This window comes from Leishmania panamensis, assembly GCF_000755165.1.
Source record: "Leishmania panamensis strain MHOM/PA/94/PSC-1 chromosome 20 sequence".
Lineage (NCBI taxonomy): Eukaryota > Euglenozoa > Kinetoplastea > Trypanosomatida > Trypanosomatidae > Leishmania > Leishmania panamensis.
In genome coordinates this window covers 890,854-909,648 of record NC_025866.1, presented here as the reverse complement: position 1 = coordinate 909,648, position 18,795 = coordinate 890,854, and the positions used below count along the sequence as shown (strand labels likewise).

At 55.6% G+C, this 18,795-nt stretch overlaps 8 protein-coding genes across 8 annotated transcripts; all 8 read left to right on the top strand.

Moving 5' to 3' along the window:
* Window positions 1–577: 577 nt before the first annotated feature.
* LPMP_202030 (hypothetical protein) lies at window positions 578–1,147 on the top strand (the record flags this gene model as incomplete). Its single annotated transcript, XM_010700102.1, has 1 exon — window positions 578–1,147. One exon carries the CDS (start codon window positions 578–580, stop codon window positions 1,145–1,147), a length of 570 nt encoding a protein of 189 aa, XP_010698404.1.
* A 1,048-nt stretch (window positions 1,148–2,195) lies between these two features.
* LPMP_202020 (asparaginyl-tRNA synthetase, putative) lies at window positions 2,196–4,883 on the top strand (the record flags this gene model as incomplete). Its single annotated transcript, XM_010700101.1, has 1 exon — window positions 2,196–4,883. One exon carries the CDS (start codon window positions 2,196–2,198, stop codon window positions 4,881–4,883), a length of 2,688 nt encoding a protein of 895 aa, XP_010698403.1.
* A 1,677-nt stretch (window positions 4,884–6,560) lies between these two features.
* On the top strand, window positions 6,561–6,992 carry LPMP_202010 (clathrin coat assembly protein AP17, putative; the record flags this gene model as incomplete). The annotated part of the gene is made up of 1 exon (XM_010700100.1): window positions 6,561–6,992. The coding sequence occupies one exon, from the start codon at window positions 6,561–6,563 to the stop codon at window positions 6,990–6,992; it is 432 nt and encodes a 143-aa protein (XP_010698402.1).
* A 1,146-nt stretch (window positions 6,993–8,138) lies between these two features.
* On the top strand, window positions 8,139–8,537 carry LPMP_202000 (hypothetical protein; the record flags this gene model as incomplete). The annotated part of the gene is made up of 1 exon (XM_010700099.1): window positions 8,139–8,537. The coding sequence occupies one exon, from the start codon at window positions 8,139–8,141 to the stop codon at window positions 8,535–8,537; it is 399 nt and encodes a 132-aa protein (XP_010698401.1).
* An 895-nt stretch (window positions 8,538–9,432) lies between these two features.
* On the top strand, window positions 9,433–9,684 carry LPMP_201990 (hypothetical protein; the record flags this gene model as incomplete). The annotated part of the gene is made up of 1 exon (XM_010700098.1): window positions 9,433–9,684. The coding sequence occupies one exon, from the start codon at window positions 9,433–9,435 to the stop codon at window positions 9,682–9,684; it is 252 nt and encodes an 83-aa protein (XP_010698400.1).
* Window positions 9,685–10,764: 1,080 nt separating this feature from the next.
* LPMP_201980 (hypothetical protein) lies at window positions 10,765–12,615 on the top strand (the record flags this gene model as incomplete). Its single annotated transcript, XM_010700097.1, has 1 exon — window positions 10,765–12,615. The coding sequence occupies one exon, from the start codon at window positions 10,765–10,767 to the stop codon at window positions 12,613–12,615; it is 1,851 nt and encodes a 616-aa protein (XP_010698399.1).
* A 909-nt stretch (window positions 12,616–13,524) lies between these two features.
* On the top strand, window positions 13,525–14,520 carry LPMP_201970 (twinfilin, putative; the record flags this gene model as incomplete). Its single annotated transcript, XM_010700096.1, has 1 exon — window positions 13,525–14,520. One exon carries the CDS (start codon window positions 13,525–13,527, stop codon window positions 14,518–14,520), a length of 996 nt encoding a protein of 331 aa, XP_010698398.1.
* Window positions 14,521–16,337: 1,817 nt separating this feature from the next.
* LPMP_201960 (hypothetical protein) lies at window positions 16,338–18,596 on the top strand (the record flags this gene model as incomplete). The annotated part of the gene is made up of 1 exon (XM_010700095.1): window positions 16,338–18,596. One exon carries the CDS (start codon window positions 16,338–16,340, stop codon window positions 18,594–18,596), a length of 2,259 nt encoding a protein of 752 aa, XP_010698397.1.
* Between the last annotated feature and the right edge of the window lie 199 nt (window positions 18,597–18,795).

The following is an 18,795-nucleotide window of genomic DNA, read 5'->3' as shown; positions in this document are numbered from 1 at the left end:
GTTGTGATGAGTCGCACCTTCCTCTCCCAGTGAGTGCGTATACGTCCTTCTCTGTGTGTGAGGTGCACGACTTTGACTTCTATACGCTCCATCGTGCCATCTGCTGTTGCGGTTCAGTGCCTCTCCACCCCTCCTCCTCCTCTAAGGAGAGCACAGCAGAGCCGTAATACTAAGACGAAAAATAAGTAAACAATCAAAGAGATGCAAAACGACAGAGTGTGCAGGTCGCTTGTTCGTTTCAGAAGAGACGATGCTGACTTCCCCCCTTTCCCTCTCTTCTGCTCCCAATATGACCGCATGATGGGTGGTTTGGGTCACACTTTCACACTCTCTGCGTCTTGACGTTTCAGATCACCCTCGACTGGGTGCTAAGCATGTCCTCTCTTACCGTACTCCTTCATCCATAAAGTTCTCGTCTCTATATTTTTTCCCCTTGGCTTCACTGAACGCGTCTTTTCCGTTGCATAATTCTGTTTTTTTTTTTTAGCCTTTTCGCAAGATGCAATGGGTAGTGAAACGATCAATAGTATCTCACACCCATCATCCCTGTCAGAGACGCAGCTGAACGTCATCCGCGATGCTTTCCTGCCCCAAGTTACCTGCAGAACGCTCTGAGGGGCAGATTCACTACAGTCTGCGCTGCTCGCTGCTACGAGAGGAGCGGTGTCAGCGCGACTCACTGTTCTCGCAGGCAAAGGAGGAGCACAGACAGCTCTGCGCTGTGTGCGCTGAAGAGTCGAAGACGGAGTGGGTGCGAGAGGATGCAAGAAGAGCGGCCAATATAAGTCCACCAGAACCGTGTCCTTCGCGATATGCGTACAAGTACAAGGCAGGAACAACGGTGTCCGTGCTGCCTGTAGGCCAATTAACAGCGGTCCTGAATCAGAGGCCCAGTGCCACAGTCGACCCCGGCAACGCTGAAGAGAATTTGCTGGAGCCCTGGGAGTCAGAAAACCGCGTTGACTTGCAGGAATGGGAGCTAGGCGAGCGACAGGAGATGCTTCACGCATTTCAGACCATCTTGGTGGCACAGCACGAGCATGAGCTTGCCCTACGGGAGGCTGCGTGCAAGCTGGTGATGGGCGGTGCGACAGCGCTTGACTGGACGTCCTACCCACACTACGCTGAGCCGGGGCTGCACCCATAACCTCCTCAAACCTGCGTTATCCGTAGGAATGCGGAGGGAAGAAAAGAGACTTCCGTGAGGTATGAGAAGGTGGCGAGATGTAGGTCTCGCCACTACCTACGGGGTACGTGCATATGTGCGTTTCTTTCTCCTTCACTGGCATGCACTCGTATACTTCTCCCCTCCTCCCTTTTCTTGTGTGCTGTTGGAGCTTGTTGGGTCGTCTTTGCCTCCTTTTCCCCACTTCCATGTGTGTGTGTGTATTCTGCCTTGGTGTGGGCAGCTGCTCAACGTGTAGATCCTTTGTGAACTCCATGTTGCGGCTGCGGAAGATGACTGATGTACAGCATCACCAAAGAGCGATGTAGAGACGCACATGACGCCAAAATGCAGAGTTAACGAGAGCGACGAGAATGTTGGTATTCACCTTGACCCCTGCCTCTTTCCCAAGCGGTTGCTCCCTCGTTGAATACCGCTTGCTACGTGTTGTCGCATAGTGGCGGGCTATTGCCGTGTTGTCACGCAAAGGTGCGAGCCACAGGAGGTTGCGGTCAAGCGCGAACAGTCAAGGGAAAGAGAGGCTTATTCTCCTGTGCTGCTCTGATCGCGAGCGGGGTCCTACGTCTGGGTTTTTTTTCTCTTCTCTAAGTACTCTTTCCACCCACCCGTGTAACCCGCCCTGAGGGCACGCTTTTCGTTAAAGCACTGCTATCTTGCAAACACTTCTTTCCCACTGTTGTGTCGTCGTGTTGTTTGGTTGTCATTCAAATGGCCTCGTTCCCTCGCCTTGTCATCGCCGAGCGATGGGGGCGACTCAAAAAAAAAGAAAGCAAACCCAATACGACTAGCGGAGGTCGACACACATTCTTATCGCGCTTCTTCTCTCTCAGCTTTACTTTAGCGCTGCTCTCGCCCTGTGTTCGCCCTAGTTAAGGGACGAGGTGTGCCAGAACGAAAAGCAAGGCGCTTTCATCCACATCAGCGTCTCCCCCCCTCCCCCTCTCCACACACGCATATCTATACACATTCTAGAGAGAAGCACATGGGGTACTTCTAGTGATTGGGACGAATGCATGCCAAAGGTGCAGCGAGGCTGCGACAACACCTCGCTGCGAGGCAGCGGATGTGCTTATTGAGCACGTGGCCGGTGTGGTGGGTGGCGGCGAAGTTGACGAGGGGTGAGAGCGAGGCAATGGGCTGGCGGGCGACCCTGCAGATGGATGTGGAGATCATTGTGGAGAAGCTTGTTGGGCCTGCTTCTCAGATAATGGCACGCAGAGTCGGACGGGCTGTGATCGATGCGCCTGCTTCAGCAGCGACGTCGCTGCCTGTTGCACCCGGGCGTGAGTTTACAGTGCGCCGTTGCTCTCTGTCGGTACCTGGATCTTTACAGTCGCCACCACCACTGCGGGTGACTTCGTTGCCATTGTGTGGTCGAGCTTTCTGCGCGAGCACTTGTACAATTCCATCAGCAGCGCCACGTCTGGCAACCACCTCGTCTCTTGCGCTTGTTCATCAACTCTCGTTCTTCTCTACGTCCCTCTCCCGTTGCCCTTTCCTCTTTCTGGCATTGCCGCACGCCCTGGTGCGTCACCGCCGGGCCCTGCCGCCTCACGAGCACCGATCACTGTGTCTGCTCTTGCACACGTCTTACAGAGCCATAGTCATTCACCACCAGTCCGTGTTACTATTTAAGACCTCGGATTCGCAAGGCCCACCGAGAAAAACAGAAGGGGAGATGGAGGACGAACAGCAACGTGCCGCTGTCATCGCACAGCTCAAGACGGTTGTTGGCCTTGACGACAAGGGCGCCAAGGACTTGTCCAGCAAACCGGCGCGCGTTGCCGATGTGCTCGCCTTCTTTGCGCAGTACAACATCAATGAGGCCTCTCCTCGTGACCAGAAGGTCATGCTCTTCAACGTGTGGACGAAGGTGAAGAAGCTTGTGCACCGCAAACCCATTGCCAGTTTCATCCTCGACGGGCAGCTCGACAGCACGCAAAAGGTCGACGCTGCCATCAAGTTTGTGAACGCGACCGAGTGTGAGGGGGTCGACACGGCGGCCATGCTGGCGGAGTGCGGCGTCGGCGTGACGGTGTCGCCGGAGGACGTGGAGAAGGCCGTTGCCGAGGTCCTCGCCACCGAGGATGCGAGCGCCGTCAAGGCAAAGTGGGACAAAAATCCAAACATGATGCTGGGACAGATGCGCCGTGTGGCGGCCCTGCGTTGGGCCGACGTCGAACACGTGCGCGCGGCGCTCGAAAAGCAGGTGCCGGTGCTGATCAAGGACATTGTGGTTGCGGCGAAGCCCACTGTAGCGTTGCCACAGGCCGCGAAAGAGGAGACCGCCGCTGGACCGAGGAAGGGAGTTGAGGTGTGCCAGCAGAACTCGAACTTTAGGGCTGTTTCGCAGGGACTGCCACGCACCGCGATTGGCGAGTTGCCGTCGCAAAAGGAGAGTGCCTGTGTCTACGTTGTTGGTTGGGCTCACCGCGTGCGCCATCAGTCTCGCATGTCCTTTGTAGTGCTGCGCGATGGCTCGGGCTTCATCCAGTGCGTGTTCGACGGCTCTACGGAACCCTTCCACCGCGAGTCGTGCATCGCCATTCGCGGCACGCTGCGCTACGAGCCAAAGGCGAAGTCGGAGCTGCAGCCGCCGATGGAACTGCACGTGCACGAGTACGCTATCGTTGGCAACTCTGACGGTACGATTGAGACGATCATCACAGCTGAAAGCTCCGTTGATAAACTGTACGACCAGCGCCATATTGTGGCTCGCGGCACCGTGGCGTCATCTGTGCTCAAGGTCCGTCACGAGCTGCTGCGCGCCTTCCGCGAGTACTTCTGGTCGCGCCGTTACTACGAGGTGACGCCGCCAACGCTGGTGCAGACGCAGGTGGAGGGCGGGTCGACGCTGTTTGACGTCCTCTATTACGGTGAGAGCGCCTATCTAACGCAGTCTTCACAACTCTACCTCGAAACTGTGACGGCATCACTGGGCAGTGTGTACTGTTGCCTGCCGAGCTACCGCGCCGAGAAATCCAAGACGAAGCGCCACCTCAGCGAGTTCACGCACTTGGAGATCGAGTATGACGTTTGCTCCTTTGAGGATCTTTTGAACCACCTGGAGGACATGATCTGCACCGTCATCCACACCGTCATTGAGCGCGCCGGCAACATGGTGGCCATGCTGAACCCCACCCAACTCATCAACTCCAACGGAGATGTTCGGGACTCCACCAATTACAAATTTACGCCGAAGCGCCCCTTCCGCCGCCTCCGCTATGCCGACGCGATCCAGTTCTGCAACGAGAACGGCATTTTGAACACCGAGACTGGCAAGCCCTTCGAGTTCGGCGACGACATCACCGATCAGCCGGAGCGCGCCATGGTGGCCCAGATGGGCGAGTTTGTGTTTATGACGCACTTCCCTGCCCAGATGAAGTCTTTCTACATGCAGCGCGACCCTGCCGATACGACGCTGACGGAGTCAGTCGACGTCCTAGTGCCAGGCATTGGCGAGGTGGTTGGTGGCTCGATGCGTATGTACAAGTACGATGAGCTGCTCGATGCGTACAAGCGCGAGGGCCTCGATGCGTCCACGTACTACTGGTACACAGACCAGCGCCGCTACGGCGGTGCTCCACACGGCGGCTTTGGACTCGGTGTCGAGCGTCTGCTAGTGTGGATGCTGAACCTGGATAACGTGAAGGACGCATGTATGTACCCCCGTTACATGGGCCGCTGCAAGCCGTAGCGTGAGAAGGGCATAATCATCGCTTCGCGCGCGAGATACCCGTTAGTCAGACGAAGTCGGCTTTCAATACGACTTTTACCGATAGGCGGTGGTTGCGCGCTGGCTAATTAAGGTGTGAGACACGTGCGAACCCCCCAAAGCGTAGGGGGCAGATGGTGGATTTCTGCTAACCCCCCCCTCCCACACACACCCACACAGAAAAGCGAGCGGCATGCCGCTTTGCTTTACAGCAATAAGAAACGATCTGGTGAAGCGGTGTATCGCCTCACATTTTTTTTTTTAAGGTCTCCTTTCGCTTCGTTGTGTTGGGGCCGGTGTAGCACTGTTACTCTTCTCTTTCGTCTCTGTGTTGTGAGCTCAGTAGCATTAAGTGATGGGGGCCGCAGGCTGCAGTAACAGCATCCAAGAAAGGAAATGTCCCAATGCTCAGAAGGAGAAAAGTGAGGGGAGAGGGGTAGAGAAGCCATGATGCAGCACTCGCACGCGGTGTCGTCAGTTGTTGTTGCGTATCTGTGTGTTGTTGTTTTCTTCTTGTTTGTGCACTCGCAAGCACGCACCTCCACAGAGCAGGAACGTGAGCATCAAACATGTACATCTCTAGTGTAGCGCGACATGAAAGGATAAGCGCAACAGAGAACGTATAGGCGAATGTAGCTAAATGCGCTTTTATCTCCTTCGTTCTTTCTTCAAGATCTGTTAGCTTCTGCATGTGTGTGTGTGTGTATGACTGTGCCTCTCTCGTTTCTTTGCGTCTCATTCATTCCCTTGCGCTTGGTTACCTCTTTTTTATCTGCGGGGACTCGTGTAGCGTGGCCTCTTGTCAGCAAACAAGAGAACAGAACTCCAGGCCCATATGCACAGACACGCACCTGCTGTGCCGGCATGATTCCAGGAGGAGGGGGGAATGAAATAATGCAGTGCTCGCAAAGAAATCAAGGCCAAAAAAGTACCACAGGAAGATAAGAGAGGGATTGCATGAATGTCGTGACCGCGTAACACGGAAGTCGGACTTGAATCATTGCACGTTTTGTGGGGTGATGGGTGGGTCTCTGCATCCACGCTGCGCTAGGACTTGGCGTGCATGTGTGTTTCTTGGAAAGCCTCGTGAGCGCACTAAAGGAGAAGACCACGAGCGTCGTTGCGGTGCGGTCGTTGGCGATGTAGCATGTGTGGTGCTATATGGGGAGGCCTTAGCACTGCACTGCCTTCATGGACGGTATTTGTGCCATTTTGTTTTCTGTGTGCTGTGGCACTCCCCACATGCTCTGGTACGCATTTGGGGGGCCTTTGTTTGCTCCCTTTTTTTCTTAGTGCGGCAATGCTCATCGCTCCTTCTGCGCTCCGTCTTCTCCTAACGTTGTCTGTAGGGTCGCGTACTCGCTCATATATCTCCTTCGATAGCTGACGTCAAGTCATTTCAACACCGACCCACAAGCATGAGTAGAGAACCGAGATAAAATCAAGCAAGTGGTAGGTGTGCAGCGTGTAGAAAGACTAGATCCAACAGCAGAAGACAAGGAAGCACTCTTCAACGCTCACTTTTTTTTTGAGTTTTCATGCGCGTATCTCCGTCGTGGTGCGAAGAAGAGGCAGCAAAAGATAAGCGCGCACATACACACACACACAAGCACCGGAAGGGTAGCTACAACAACCGGGCGAGTACTCATCGCCAGCGCAATGATTCACTTCATCCTCCTGCAGAACCGCATGGGCAACACCCGGCTCGCCAAGTTTTACATTCCAGTCGATGATGCCGGCCAGGCGCAGATCAAACGTCAGGTCAACGCTATCGTGAACGCACGCGATGCACGTGCGACAAACTTTGTTTCGTACAAGGATATCAAGCTTGTCTATCGCCGCTATGCCGGGCTCTTCTTCATCCTCGGCATCGATCAGGAGGACAACGACTTGATGTACGTCGAGCTGATTCACCTGCTTGTGGAAGTACTGGACATGTTCTTCAAGGATGTGTGCGAGCTGGACTTGATCTTTAACTTCCACAAGGTGTACATGATCATCGATGAAATGGTTATGGGCGGTGAGATTCAGGAGGTGTCGCGGCCAGTCATTTTAAACCGACTACAGGAGCTCGAGATCTCGAGTAAGTAGGTGACACAGTAGGAAGGAAGATGAGGAAAAGAGGGGAAACCAGTGAGCCATCCGCTGCCTCTGCAGCGCTGTGCGATCGACGGCGTATAGCGCTTGGGCTCATTTGTAATCGTGCCAGGTACAACGAAGCAGCAACGTCACCGACTCACCCGCGTGTATTCGACAGCCGCGACTTCCCTGCCCCCCTCCCTCCCCCATTGTCTTTGCTCTCTTTCCCTGTTATGCTGCCTGTGTGTACGATTTGAGGCTGCGGTGCTATGTCCATGTTGCAAGAAGAGTTGTCGTGACAGGTGGTAGTGGAGGGCATAAACGAACAGTGAGTGATGAGGATGATAAATCACAATACACGCGCATAAACACAAGCAGAAGCGTCTGCGTGGGTGCCTTGCTACTCTCTTTGCCTCTCAATGCACATCTTTGTGAGCTACCCGCCGCATTTCAGAAGTGCGTTTTTTTTCTGTTGTTTTTTTGTTAGCTCTTTTGTTTGCACTTGACCCCCGCTCCTCTCCCATTCTCGGGCTGCACTCGTGCCTTGACGCGATGGGTCACCGTACTCGTTGACCTTCGCGCTCTTTGGATCGAGGCAAAGTAGTGAAAGTTGAAAACAACAACAAGGGCTGCTGCGCTGCCCCGTGTGTTTGTGCACTGCCCACTGGAGTCTCTTTTCCGAGCGAAAAATAGAAACGAAGAACACCGGATGACCTCTACTAGGCAGAGAAGTGGCAAGCCTCTCACCAATGATGACATCCGGTGGCTATGCTCTGGGCTGGCCGTAGATTCCGGAGTTCCTCCCTTTTATTCGACAGCGGCGGCACCAGGCGTCATTCCTTTCTCCCCCTCTCTTTTTTTTCCCTGTCCTGCTGTTTCTTTGTTTCTTGTCATTATTGTTCTCCCTTTGACCTCACCGTCACTGTTACATCATCGACCAACAAAAGTAGCTCTACCACGCGCTGGAGCCTCCTCCCCCTCTCTCAAGCGGCGCTCTGTAGCGGAGCAAGGCAGTGTATCGCCCAGACCGAACAACAAAAGGAAAAACACCACCAACAGGTGCCCCTGCACACGTACACGCTGTCTCACCTGTGAACGAAAAAAAGTACCGCACCACGCATTTACTCCCACCGAACCCGCAGGAGGCGAAATCAAAACATGGCGGCGATGGACTACCTTTTTTACGCAGGACTGCTCCTCCTCACCCATGCAGTGTACATGGCCTACTCCATCCGCGAGCAGCTACAGGTGGCCCAGCACAGTCGCAGCTACATCCCTGCAACCAACCTCGAGGGCCACAGTGTGTTTCCCACAGCAATGATGGTGCCCATCACGATAGAAGTGCTTGCGGGCATGCTGCTGGGCATTGCTGGCTTCGCGCACCGCCACAAGATGCAGGACGCGCGACTGTGCGATGTCACCAAGTACCTTCGCTACGACAATCAGATGAACTCGGGCGTAGGCTTCATTCACTTCAATCACCGTGGCACTGTTGCTTGCAGGAAGGATGAGCTACAGGACGACTCCAAGTCGCTCTTGCAGAAGAAGAAGGATTGAATTTCCTGCTTGTCAGCTCTACCCGCATGCCGACAGCGCGGCTGCCTCACACTGTCCTTATTTCCACTATTTTGTTGTGTTTGGGAACTGAGCAGGGCTTGTGTTTGCTGGTGGTGGTCGGCGGAACATCTATATTGAATTTCCATGCGTCTTGCATCATTCCAGGCGATGCCGATGCCGCTGGTGCGTTATTGTAGAGAAGTGTTCTGCGGTTCCGTCTCTGTTTCTTTTTTCTCCCCTCGGTCTCGCGGGAAGTCGGTGCGCTGGCACAGGTGCGCATGTGTGTTTGTGGGCGAGGTGCTGTACCTTGTATGCTGCAGTGTTTTGCGGTAAGGATGAGGCCGGTAAAGATTCGCTTCAGAAGCGCGAGAAGAACTTTTCGAAGGAAACAGCACCATTACACGTGCACCGGTGGCGCAACCACGATGTGAAAGGGTGACTAAGAAGCACATGACACGTAAAGACTTCCCGCAAGTCGATTTCTTTCTCCTGCCTCGGTGATACGACATGGGTAGGCGTTGTCATCACGGAACAGAACGAGAGAAGGTGGGCCCGTGGGAGTTTCACCGCCATCTCATTAGATGGTGTGTACGGTGTTGCACTCCTTCCGCTACGAGAGGTGCACTGCCTCCACGAGCTCGTATGTGCGTCTGTATCGGTGCCTGTAAGCAGAATGCCGGGGGCTGGGGGGAGGTAGTCGCGACGCTGTTAGCCCGGCAATACTTCTCTTTCTTGAGCCACTTCCTACCCCATCTGCCCTCTCCGCTCGTCCGCCTCTGCATCACATCCGTACCCACATGGCCACACGCTCACAGCTGCGGATTCATTGTTGCTCGAAGGCTCCTGCCTTTGACTGAAGCCATCCTCTTTCTCTGTCCTATCGGCGACAGTACACATGTTCCAGCGAACAACACTGTGTTGCTACAGTGCTCTGATTGGCCAGGCCACGCCAGTGTTTCTCGGTAGCAAGGGCGGTACGCCAAAGCGCAAGAAGAACCCGATGCAGCTCCGCCGAAAGACGTACGGTCTTCACTTCAAAGAGCGCTACCTCAAGATGGAGGAGTGGTACTACTGCCCTCTCTGTGCAGAGCCTAAGAAGCAAGGCGAGTGGTGCAGACGCGAGGACTGCCGTCAAATCAAGCCGTAAGGAGCGACGATCCGTTTGGCTTTTACGCAGTGAAACTCGTTCTGTGATCCTCGCCCCGTGTGCGGGTGAGGCGCACGTGACGTGGGCGGGCGGGCTGCCTCTTACTGATGTGGGGCCGGACCGTATGGGTTGTGAGGGTGCAAAGCGCGCCAGATGCGCAAGGGGTTTCTCAAAAACCGCAGTAGGGCCTGCCAAAGCAGATTCGCGATGGCTAGGCGTGGGTTGAAGTTCCCCAATTCACCTTATCTGGTGTTTTTCCTCATATTTTATTCTTGTGACAGGGCAAAGGAAACGACGACGGATGCACATGGCCTGCTTTTTTTTCTGGCTCCATCGGCCACTTCCGAGTTGGTGCCTTTACAGTTAGTGGCAGCGCTGCAGGGCATACCGTTCTTCAGCAAGAACGGGTAAAAGGATTAAACGAATGCGAAGGCCCGCACGTGCATCCCCAGGAAAAGAGAGGGGGGGGCAGCAAAGAGATTTGGTTCACGGAGAGAAATGCGTATTGGTTCTTCATGGAGAGTGATTCTGCTAGGCCCCCGTTTGCTGGGGGCAAGGGGGCACGAGTGACTTTGCAGTGCGTCAGCGGAGGGGTCAGTAAGAGCTTTACATATTGAACAATCCAAGTTCTCGCTCATTTTTCACGCAGAAGAAAAAAGCCAGATACAGGGTGGGGCGATGCAGTGGTCTCCTGATATGCACGCAACAGAGAGACCAAGCACAGGTACACACGCTCACACAGGTCTTCTACTGGTGACTCCCTTTCTCTCTCTCTCTCTCTCGTGCTTTACCGATGTGCCTACTCTTTTCTTCTGCGATGCGTGTAAAAGTGCAACAACAACGCAGGTAAGTGTGAGCCTCGATCTTTCTTCTTCTCGATCAACCCAGGCCAAAGCGTCAGAGGCGGCAGCATCTCGCTTTACGCATGTGTGTGTGTGCGCGGGTGCACTCGTGTGCTCTTCTTACCTCCATCCCCTCTCTTTCTTCTTGTTCTTCACGCCTTTCATAGACCCATACGCTTTCTTCTGCCTTTTGTGTGTATGTGTGTGCACGCATCCATCGCGGATCGTCTCTGAAGCAATGCAGCAGGTTTTTCAAGAGGACGCCGCACGGGGCGGGGAGGTCAAGCCACTCATTCGCTTTCCTCTCCCGGTAGAGTTGGCGACGAACTTGACAGCGACAGGGAAGCGCTCGCGCAGCTCTGCGGGGATGAAAAGTGCAACAGGTTGCTCCACCGCCGCCAGCCCCGTAACACCACTGACGCCGGAGGAGCGTGCGGCGCTCTGTTGCTTCATTATGTACGGCAATCAGTCTACACCTGCCTCACTGTGGTTCTATCACCACGCTGAGAAGTACTCCACTCCGGCGCAGCTCCTCGCCAGCCACACGGGACCGTCTCGCTCTGCAGTGGCCTCTCAGCATCGATGGTGCTTCGTGGCTCTTCGTCAGGCCATGTCGCTCCTCTGCCGGGTTGTCCGACTGGACAGCTCCGGGTTTTATCTTCACTCTACGTCTCCATCGAAAGCCGGAGTCGGCGCAACCGCGGCGACATGCGGTGAATTAGCTTTATCTACTGATGCTCCTGCGGAATCTGCACGTGCGACGACACTGGAGTTGTATTGTCGCTTTCAAGCACTTGAGCTCGAGTTGGAAGATGTGACGCTGCGAACCGAAGCAGCCACGCAGGCAGACACAGTTCCGGAGTCCGTACGCCAGCAACTGCGATCGGATGTGGAGGCGACAGTGGTGTGCATCAAGGAGAGCTTGAATGCGCTGGAGGATACTCTAGTGCAGATGCTACTCGGCAGCTTTACAGACGTTAGCGTCAAGAGCGCGAGCACGGCGGACATGTCTGCAGCGCCGTCGCTGGAGTATGTAGCAAGGATCCTACGGGAGCTGCCATCCGTGCTCCAGTCGGAACAGTGGCCTGCCCAGTTTATTTGTGATAGTGATGCTTTGTTAACAGGTGGCGGCTTAGAGCCGGAGAATGTCGGGGCAATCACATCGTCGTCAACTTCCTCTCTTGAGCGGACGCTCCTGGGCACTGCACCGGTCCCTGCGACCGACACTGCAATGTCGCAGCTTCTCGAGCAGCTGGGAGGTGCGGCGACATCGCTGGCTTTGCGGAGCTTGTTTGATCTCTGCCACGCGGACGTGTGGAACCTCCTCGGGGTTGCGGCGGCCTCTCCGATCAGCCGACTCGCCGCCCTCGAGAAACTTTCGGCGGAAACATCGAGTGGGTCGGCGAGTGCGGCCACACCGTGTCGACCCGTGCTCGACGTCGAGACCCTCGAGTTCAAAGAGATTCTCATACGAGCGTGGAACCGCCAGTACGGCTGCGTTGGCCTCCGCCGCCTCTTTTTCGAGATGCAGGCACTGTTCTACCAGCTCGCGATACATGCGCAAGCCACATCAAAGCTGGCCGGGGGTGGTAGCGGCGCCACCCTTGGCAACGTCTGTGCGCTCTGGGGCACGTGGCGCCTCTCGCTGCAGAAGCGGTCAGCCGCGTTTCTGGCGAAGCTCGGCGCTACTGAGAAGCCTGCCGCTGAGCTTCTCGATGACTCCACTTTGAGGGTGAACTCGTGTTACTCAATGCGCCAGCACGCCGTTCCTATCAGTGGCGTGACAGAGGTGCAGGGAATGGTCCTTCGCGTTATCACGAAGTTGCAGGCTGTCGATACGAAGGGCTGGTTCGCTGTCCCAGCGTTTGACCTGGTGAACGTGGATTTCACGAGTGTGCGCCACTGGATTTTGACCCCTGTCTTTGCGCGCAAGTCCAAGCGAGAGGCCTACTGCTGCCTCTGCCGCGTACTGGAGCGGATGGTGGACAGCTGTGTGCAGAAGTACGGTCCTACCCATGCCTTCAGTGTTGTCATCACAACTGTGCGACAGCAGCTCGTTGACGTGGCTCGTACGGAAGGACTCTTGTAACGCGGCGGGCACCCGTGAAAGAGAAAGCGCAAAGGAGAATAAAAAAAAAAACAGCAACAGCACGATAACTGAGTGGGGTGCCGCGGCAAATCCAAAAAAGTCACGTGCAGGAGGTCTCCCGCACTTGGCACGTGCGCGACTCTCCACTGCAACTCAATGCGCATACTTCCAGTGTAACCCGGGCTCTTCTCTTTCTTTGAAGGGGACGGCAGTTCCAGCTGTCTCCCTTCGGTGCTGTTCGCTGGGCACCACAGCGATGTAGGAAGAGAATCAAGAGGAAGCGCATTCTATTGGAAAGTCTTCACTGTAATCCAACGAACGAAAAAAAAAAGAAAGAGCGGCAGCTTAAAGAATGAGAGCAACAGCTCCACAAAAGCTCAAGTGGTAGTGTTTTGTCCGACGTGTTTGTGACTTGCTTTCTCCGTTGTTCCCATTGATTCAGAGGGCTCAGACAGGCACAATGACGGCGGCGTCGTTCCTGCCGCCCCCTGCTTTATCTTGTATTCCCCCGGCGATGTACGATGGGGAGCGTGCAAAACACGCATACGCTCAGCTCCTCTCTTCCGTTTCTCGTTGCTCTCCGACTCTGACATCCCCCTCGACGTTTCTCTTCTCTCGCCCCCCCCCTCACTCGCTCTCTTCCTGTGGTGCTCCTTACGTCTTGCAGCTTCAATTCCAGTCATTCGTTCTGGTGTCTCTGGGTACTCACATCTGCGTGCTTCATCCTTTACGCCTTGATCTTTCTTCCGCCTGCTCCTCCTTACCACTACCCACCGCCGTTATTCTTTCTTCTATAGTGCGCACTCCCTTCTTCAGTCGTCGCGTCTGTGACCTTTGCGTTGAGCCTTGCTCTCGCTGGTGCGTTGCGTGTCGGTGTCCCCCTGCCCCCTGAAACGCCTATACGCCGCCATGCTACAAATCGAGCTCTCCATCGCGCCGGATGCCCAGGCGGCGCTGGAGGAATCGGGCAAGCAGAACACTACCACGGTGGCTGTGCTCATCACCATTGAAAAGGAAGTGCTTCACTTGCTGGCGCCGCCAGTGTCCTTCAGCGGCGACGGGTTTGAGCATGACCTGACGACGACCCGTACATTCCTGGATGCGAAGAGCGTGTCAGCAGCGTACATTGTGGTGCGCAGCGCACCGAGTACGCAACATGTTGTCATGTATGTGAGTGACTCAGCAGCTGCTAAGAATCGTATGCTCTACTCCACTGGATTACGGAGTATGGTGGAGGCGACGCCTCATGCGCAGAAGCAGACGATTCAAATCTCCTCCGTTAACGAGCTACTTCCGTCGCTGTTCGAGGCGGAGCCCATGAACGTGCGGGAGGACTTGATGACGGAGAGTGAGCGGCATCGTGCCGCGATTGCGCGAATGGTGGTGGCACCCCAGCCAGTGGCTCTCCCCGGCGTGGCCATCAAGATGACTCCGGAGGCGAGCGATATGCTATCACAGTTTGCTGGCGGCGCGGTGGACGTGGCCACGTTCAAGATTGAAGCGGAGCAGCTTAAGCTGGACCAAGTGGTGAAGCAGCTGGGCGGGGACTTTAATCAGGTGAAGTCCATACTGACGGACACGGACCCCCGCTTCGTGCTCCTGCGCTACCCCTCGCCTAAGACGCAGCGCGCCGAAGCCGTCATGGTGTACGTGTGCCCGCCTACTTGTAGTCCCAAAATCAAAATTCAGTACGCCTCGTCGGTCGCTGCCTTCCGTGAGCAGGCCTTGCACTACAAGATCAAGTTTGCGCACAAGGTAGAGACCGACACCCCGTCGACGCTTGTGGAGGATGTGCACAGCGCCTTCGAGCCGTTCCCGTCTGGTGCCGCACGTGGGGCTCAAGGTGAAGCGCCGTCATGTTCTTCGGTCTCGTCGGCACCGAAGGGCCACCGTATGCTCATTTGACGCTGACGACTGCTACCGCCCCATATCAATAGCCGCCGAAAGAAAGGCAGCCCTATAGGGGTGAGTGGACAACCTCCCGTTACCCTACTTGTGCGTCTGCTTCCCCAGCTCCTCTCCTCTCCCCCCTCCCCTGTCCTTTCTGTAGGCTGCCTTTTTTTTATCGCTTATAGCCAGTCGTCCGTCTTGTCCATGGCGCGTTTTTTTTTCCCTTTGAAACGGTCGTCATCATCTTTTAGTTTGGTGCTGCTCTTGCCCACGTGCTTTCTCACTCCCATGTGCTCTGTTTTGCTTTGCTCATTCCACCCTCTCACTCTTCCTCTTCCTCTTCCTTGGTATTCTTCTCCCTCTTCAGCTCTGATGAGTCCTTTGTGCTCTTTCTTTTTCTTCCCTCCCCCTCTTCGTTCGTTCTGTGATTCTTCACAGTATCCCTTCCTCCCGTTCCCCGTCGCGCACTGTTGTGCCTTATTTGTCGTCGCCTTCTCCGTCCTGGGACACCTCCGGCTGGACGGTGCGTCAGCGTCCATGGATGTTATGTTGTAGGCAAACGAGTCAATTTTTTCCCCCTTTCCGATCTTCCTTCCTTTCTTGTTCTCACGTGTGTGTATGCGTCTGATTGGTATGGGTTCCCTGCGTACGCGTCTCCTCCCTCTCCATCTTCTATAGATTTTGGCGTCTTGCCTCCGACACAAACGTGAGAAGAATTACAGACACGTGGTGAATGTGTCTCCTCTTCTACCGCTGCTCGTATTCCGCAGTGATTTCGTTTTCTCTCTTTATTTCCCTCTGTCGTCCTCCCTTCCATGGCTCGCGCTCGCTCTCTCTGACTTTCTCCTCCTCTTCCTCTCTCTCTCTGGATGGAAAACTCTTTGTGGCGGTCAAGGGAGAGGGAGGGGGAGAAACGTTCACGTGCGCACATCCAGCGTGATAGAGGTGATGTGGGGCAGAGACATTACGCTCCGCCTCCCCCTCTCAGTGCTTTCTCTTCTCTCTTCTCGGGACTTCGAGAGCGCGTTCGCCATGTCTTGATGGTCACCTCTCGGCACGTGTGCGTTGGCGAACAAAAAAAAAGTTGAAATAACAAGACAACCAACGCAACCACCTGCTGCATCGTGCGAAGCTTAACGTTCTCTCTCTTCCGATGCGCGTCGTCTGTAGCGGGGAATGGACGCATCGAAAGAGAGTACAACAGGAGAGAAGTGAGGAGGAGTCAAAGTCATCGAATACGCGTTCTCGGAGGCTCTGATTCCCTCAAGTGCGGTTTTCTCCGAGGGACAAAAGAGAAATCGAGCGCTGGCGACGTTAGCCATGCCCCCCCTTTTTTTTTTTGGGAGAGAAGAAGCGCAGAGATGAAGCGGTACTGCACAGTACTGTTTTTTTTTCCTCGAAGGAAGCGGAAATGCCAAAACAAAGAGCAAAAACACGACTGAAGACTGTCGTGCCACGTTCATCGAAGCAACAGCACCCAAGGAGCCAAGTTCGGCTTCACCTTCTCTGGCGCAGCTCAGCTTCTCACTTGCTCTTTTCTGTGCCCTACTACAGCTGCACAGCCACGACTCTCCCTCTGTCTCGTGTTTTTGTCTGCGTCGACGGTGTTGTTCCCTGCCTTTCTTTGCCAATGTGAAAGTCGGCTCGATCTCTCCCTCTCTCTCTCTCTGTTCTTCATCTTCACTTGCTTCGTTCATGTGCACAAACTGACAAGGAAGTTCGAGCGACGAACTCCATAAACACCTACTCTGCTGCGTCAGTACACAGCTGTTGCTCCACGAAAGTGGGACCAACACCCTCTCTCTTAGCTTTACTGTCCCTCAGCACTGAGGATGGCAACGCCTGCCGAGGTGGATCCTATGGTGGCACTGGTGGAGTCGTGGGACACCTACCTTGTCCCTTCGTCTCGACTACATTCCTCAATGGAGTGGCCTGCGCAGGACTGTCCTCGTATCGCACAAAGCACGCGCGCTTTTGCTTCGGAACCATCGGTGTTTCGCTATCACCTTAACGATGCGTGCCCCATCTTCACTCCAGGTGAGCAAGACAATACTGACCAGGTCAGTCTAGCGACCTCTGGACCGCCCAGCGCAGGCGCTCCCGCCAATGGAGCCACTGAGTTTTCAGCGTCGTCGCTCCTGTGGTTGCTCACACTTGTGAGTCGGAACGCCGAACTTCTGAGGGCCACGGCTCACCTCTTCCTGCAGTTCAATGCCCAGTTTGCGGCACTCGTAGACTCGAACGCGATGACAGTCAACGCGCTCCGCACACGTCACCAACAGCAGCTAGCCTCCTTGCTAGAGATGACAGACAAGTATACGGCGGAGGACATGATTGTGGACTCCGTGGTCACAGAGCGAGTCATTTTGCAGCAACAGGAGGAGCTGGACACCCTTGAGCGCCACTGCGCCGCGGAGGAGAAGCAGCTTGAGGCAGATCTGCAAGTGACGCTCTGGAGGTTTCTCACTACGTCGGCGCCGGATGCCGTGGCAGCTGCCAATCGTAAAGAGCAGTCGCTTAGCTTGGCGAACGGAGATCACGGCGCGGGTGTTGGGGGAAGCCCTTATCGTCCCGAGGCTGACGTCAGCCGGTTTGCTGAGGTGCGCAAAACCACCACCTTACACGCGCGGCGCAGCAGCACCGCCGTTGCACCGTTCTGGCCTGTCCACCTGGTGCCGGTACGCACCATCAAGCTACGTAACGAGGTGAGCGATGCATTTGCGGCTTCAGCGGTATCCTCGACGCGGTCACCATCGAGGCGATTGAAGGATTCAGCGCTTCAGCCTATCATTCTGGATATTTCACCCGTCTCTGGACTGCCACGCTGTCTCGAGTGTTGCACCGGTACTCAGCCTGGCGCCATCGCATCGACCGTGTGGAGCGCGGCGGAGGAACACCTTCTCCGTCTCGCACACACCCGCCACTCCGTGCTGCTCTTTGTTGGCTCCGAGTTGGCCGCGCTGGATCTGATGCAGAAGTGTAGGGCGCCGGAGCTGCTGCTGGGAACGGGGCACAGCTGCTGTGACGTCTTTCAACGCTTGGCAAACCATCCCGTTCTACAGGTTCTTTTCACGACTCGGCTTTGGGGCGCCAACGTCGTTCTCTTGTGGAACCCCGCGCAGGATGTTGCACCTGCTGCGGAAACACAGACGGTGGTGGAGGATGCGCTGGAGCTAGCGTACGCGTGGGGCGCGGACATGTTCTCTGTGGCGGTGTTGGAAGGCGCACGACTGCCGAGTTACGCGGCAACTGGTTGCTTCACCGCGATGGTGACGAGGGCCTCGTCGACGTCGGCAGCGTTTCTTGCGTCCCAGGCGGTGTCGATGGAGGTTCTGCGCCAACTGCGCAACGGTGTCACACGAGAGCTTCTCGACACGGCCGGCGCGCGCCGAGCCCGTCGGTGGCAAGGCACGGCTACATGGATGCCGAACGGAATTGGTAGCGCCGCTGCTGCTATGACTGGCACGCGCATGTGCCCTCGCGCAGTAGGAGTATTGTACACCAGTCAATCAGCCCAGCAAGAGCAGGAGAACCAGCTGAAGGTGCGGCAGGTGTCATGTGCTGGCTCATCAGATAAGCCTAACGCGGCTCCCCCTCTTCGCAAAGACAACTCCATCGTGTCTGTCAATTCATCCTCTTTCCTTTTCATGCCAACATCATCTCCCAGCTCATTCCGCGGCCCGTGCATCACCTTCAATACCCCGCTGGCCATTCGTGCCTTTCTTCCGTTGGGAGAAGAATACTTTATCTCGGAACGGTCTAGCCGGGGAAGGGGGTGCAGTCGCAGTGGCTTTGACGCATCTTCCCTGAATATCCCTAACCATGAGCGAGGCGACGCGCATGGACTGCTGCGCCGGCCAGTCTCGTCGACTGCCACGGAAGATGACGACGCCTCCTTCAGCAACAAGAAGGATGCAGGCTTCTTGTACGAAAGCTCCAGTGCTACCTCCGTGCGTGCGTCATCTGCGGCTCTTGATGCAGTGGAGGCCGGCAGCAGGGGTGGCGAGGTAGGGCTGCGTCAGTCATCGGAGGTGATGACTCTGGAGTCACTCATTCAGCACACCTTTGGAGACTTTGCTGAAATCCTCTAGAACGCGCATGGGGGTGTTACTCTGTGGAAGTCTGTTGAACGCACTTTCCATGGGTAGTTTGAAAAGGGGGCTCAGAACCATCTGATGATCAGCGCCTGCTTTGGAGCACCGCCTAGTACCGCGGCGTGTGAAGGCGTGAGACTGCGCTCTGGAGAGAGTCATACAAACGGCTGATGCGTTGCTGCCTGCGTGTGTACGT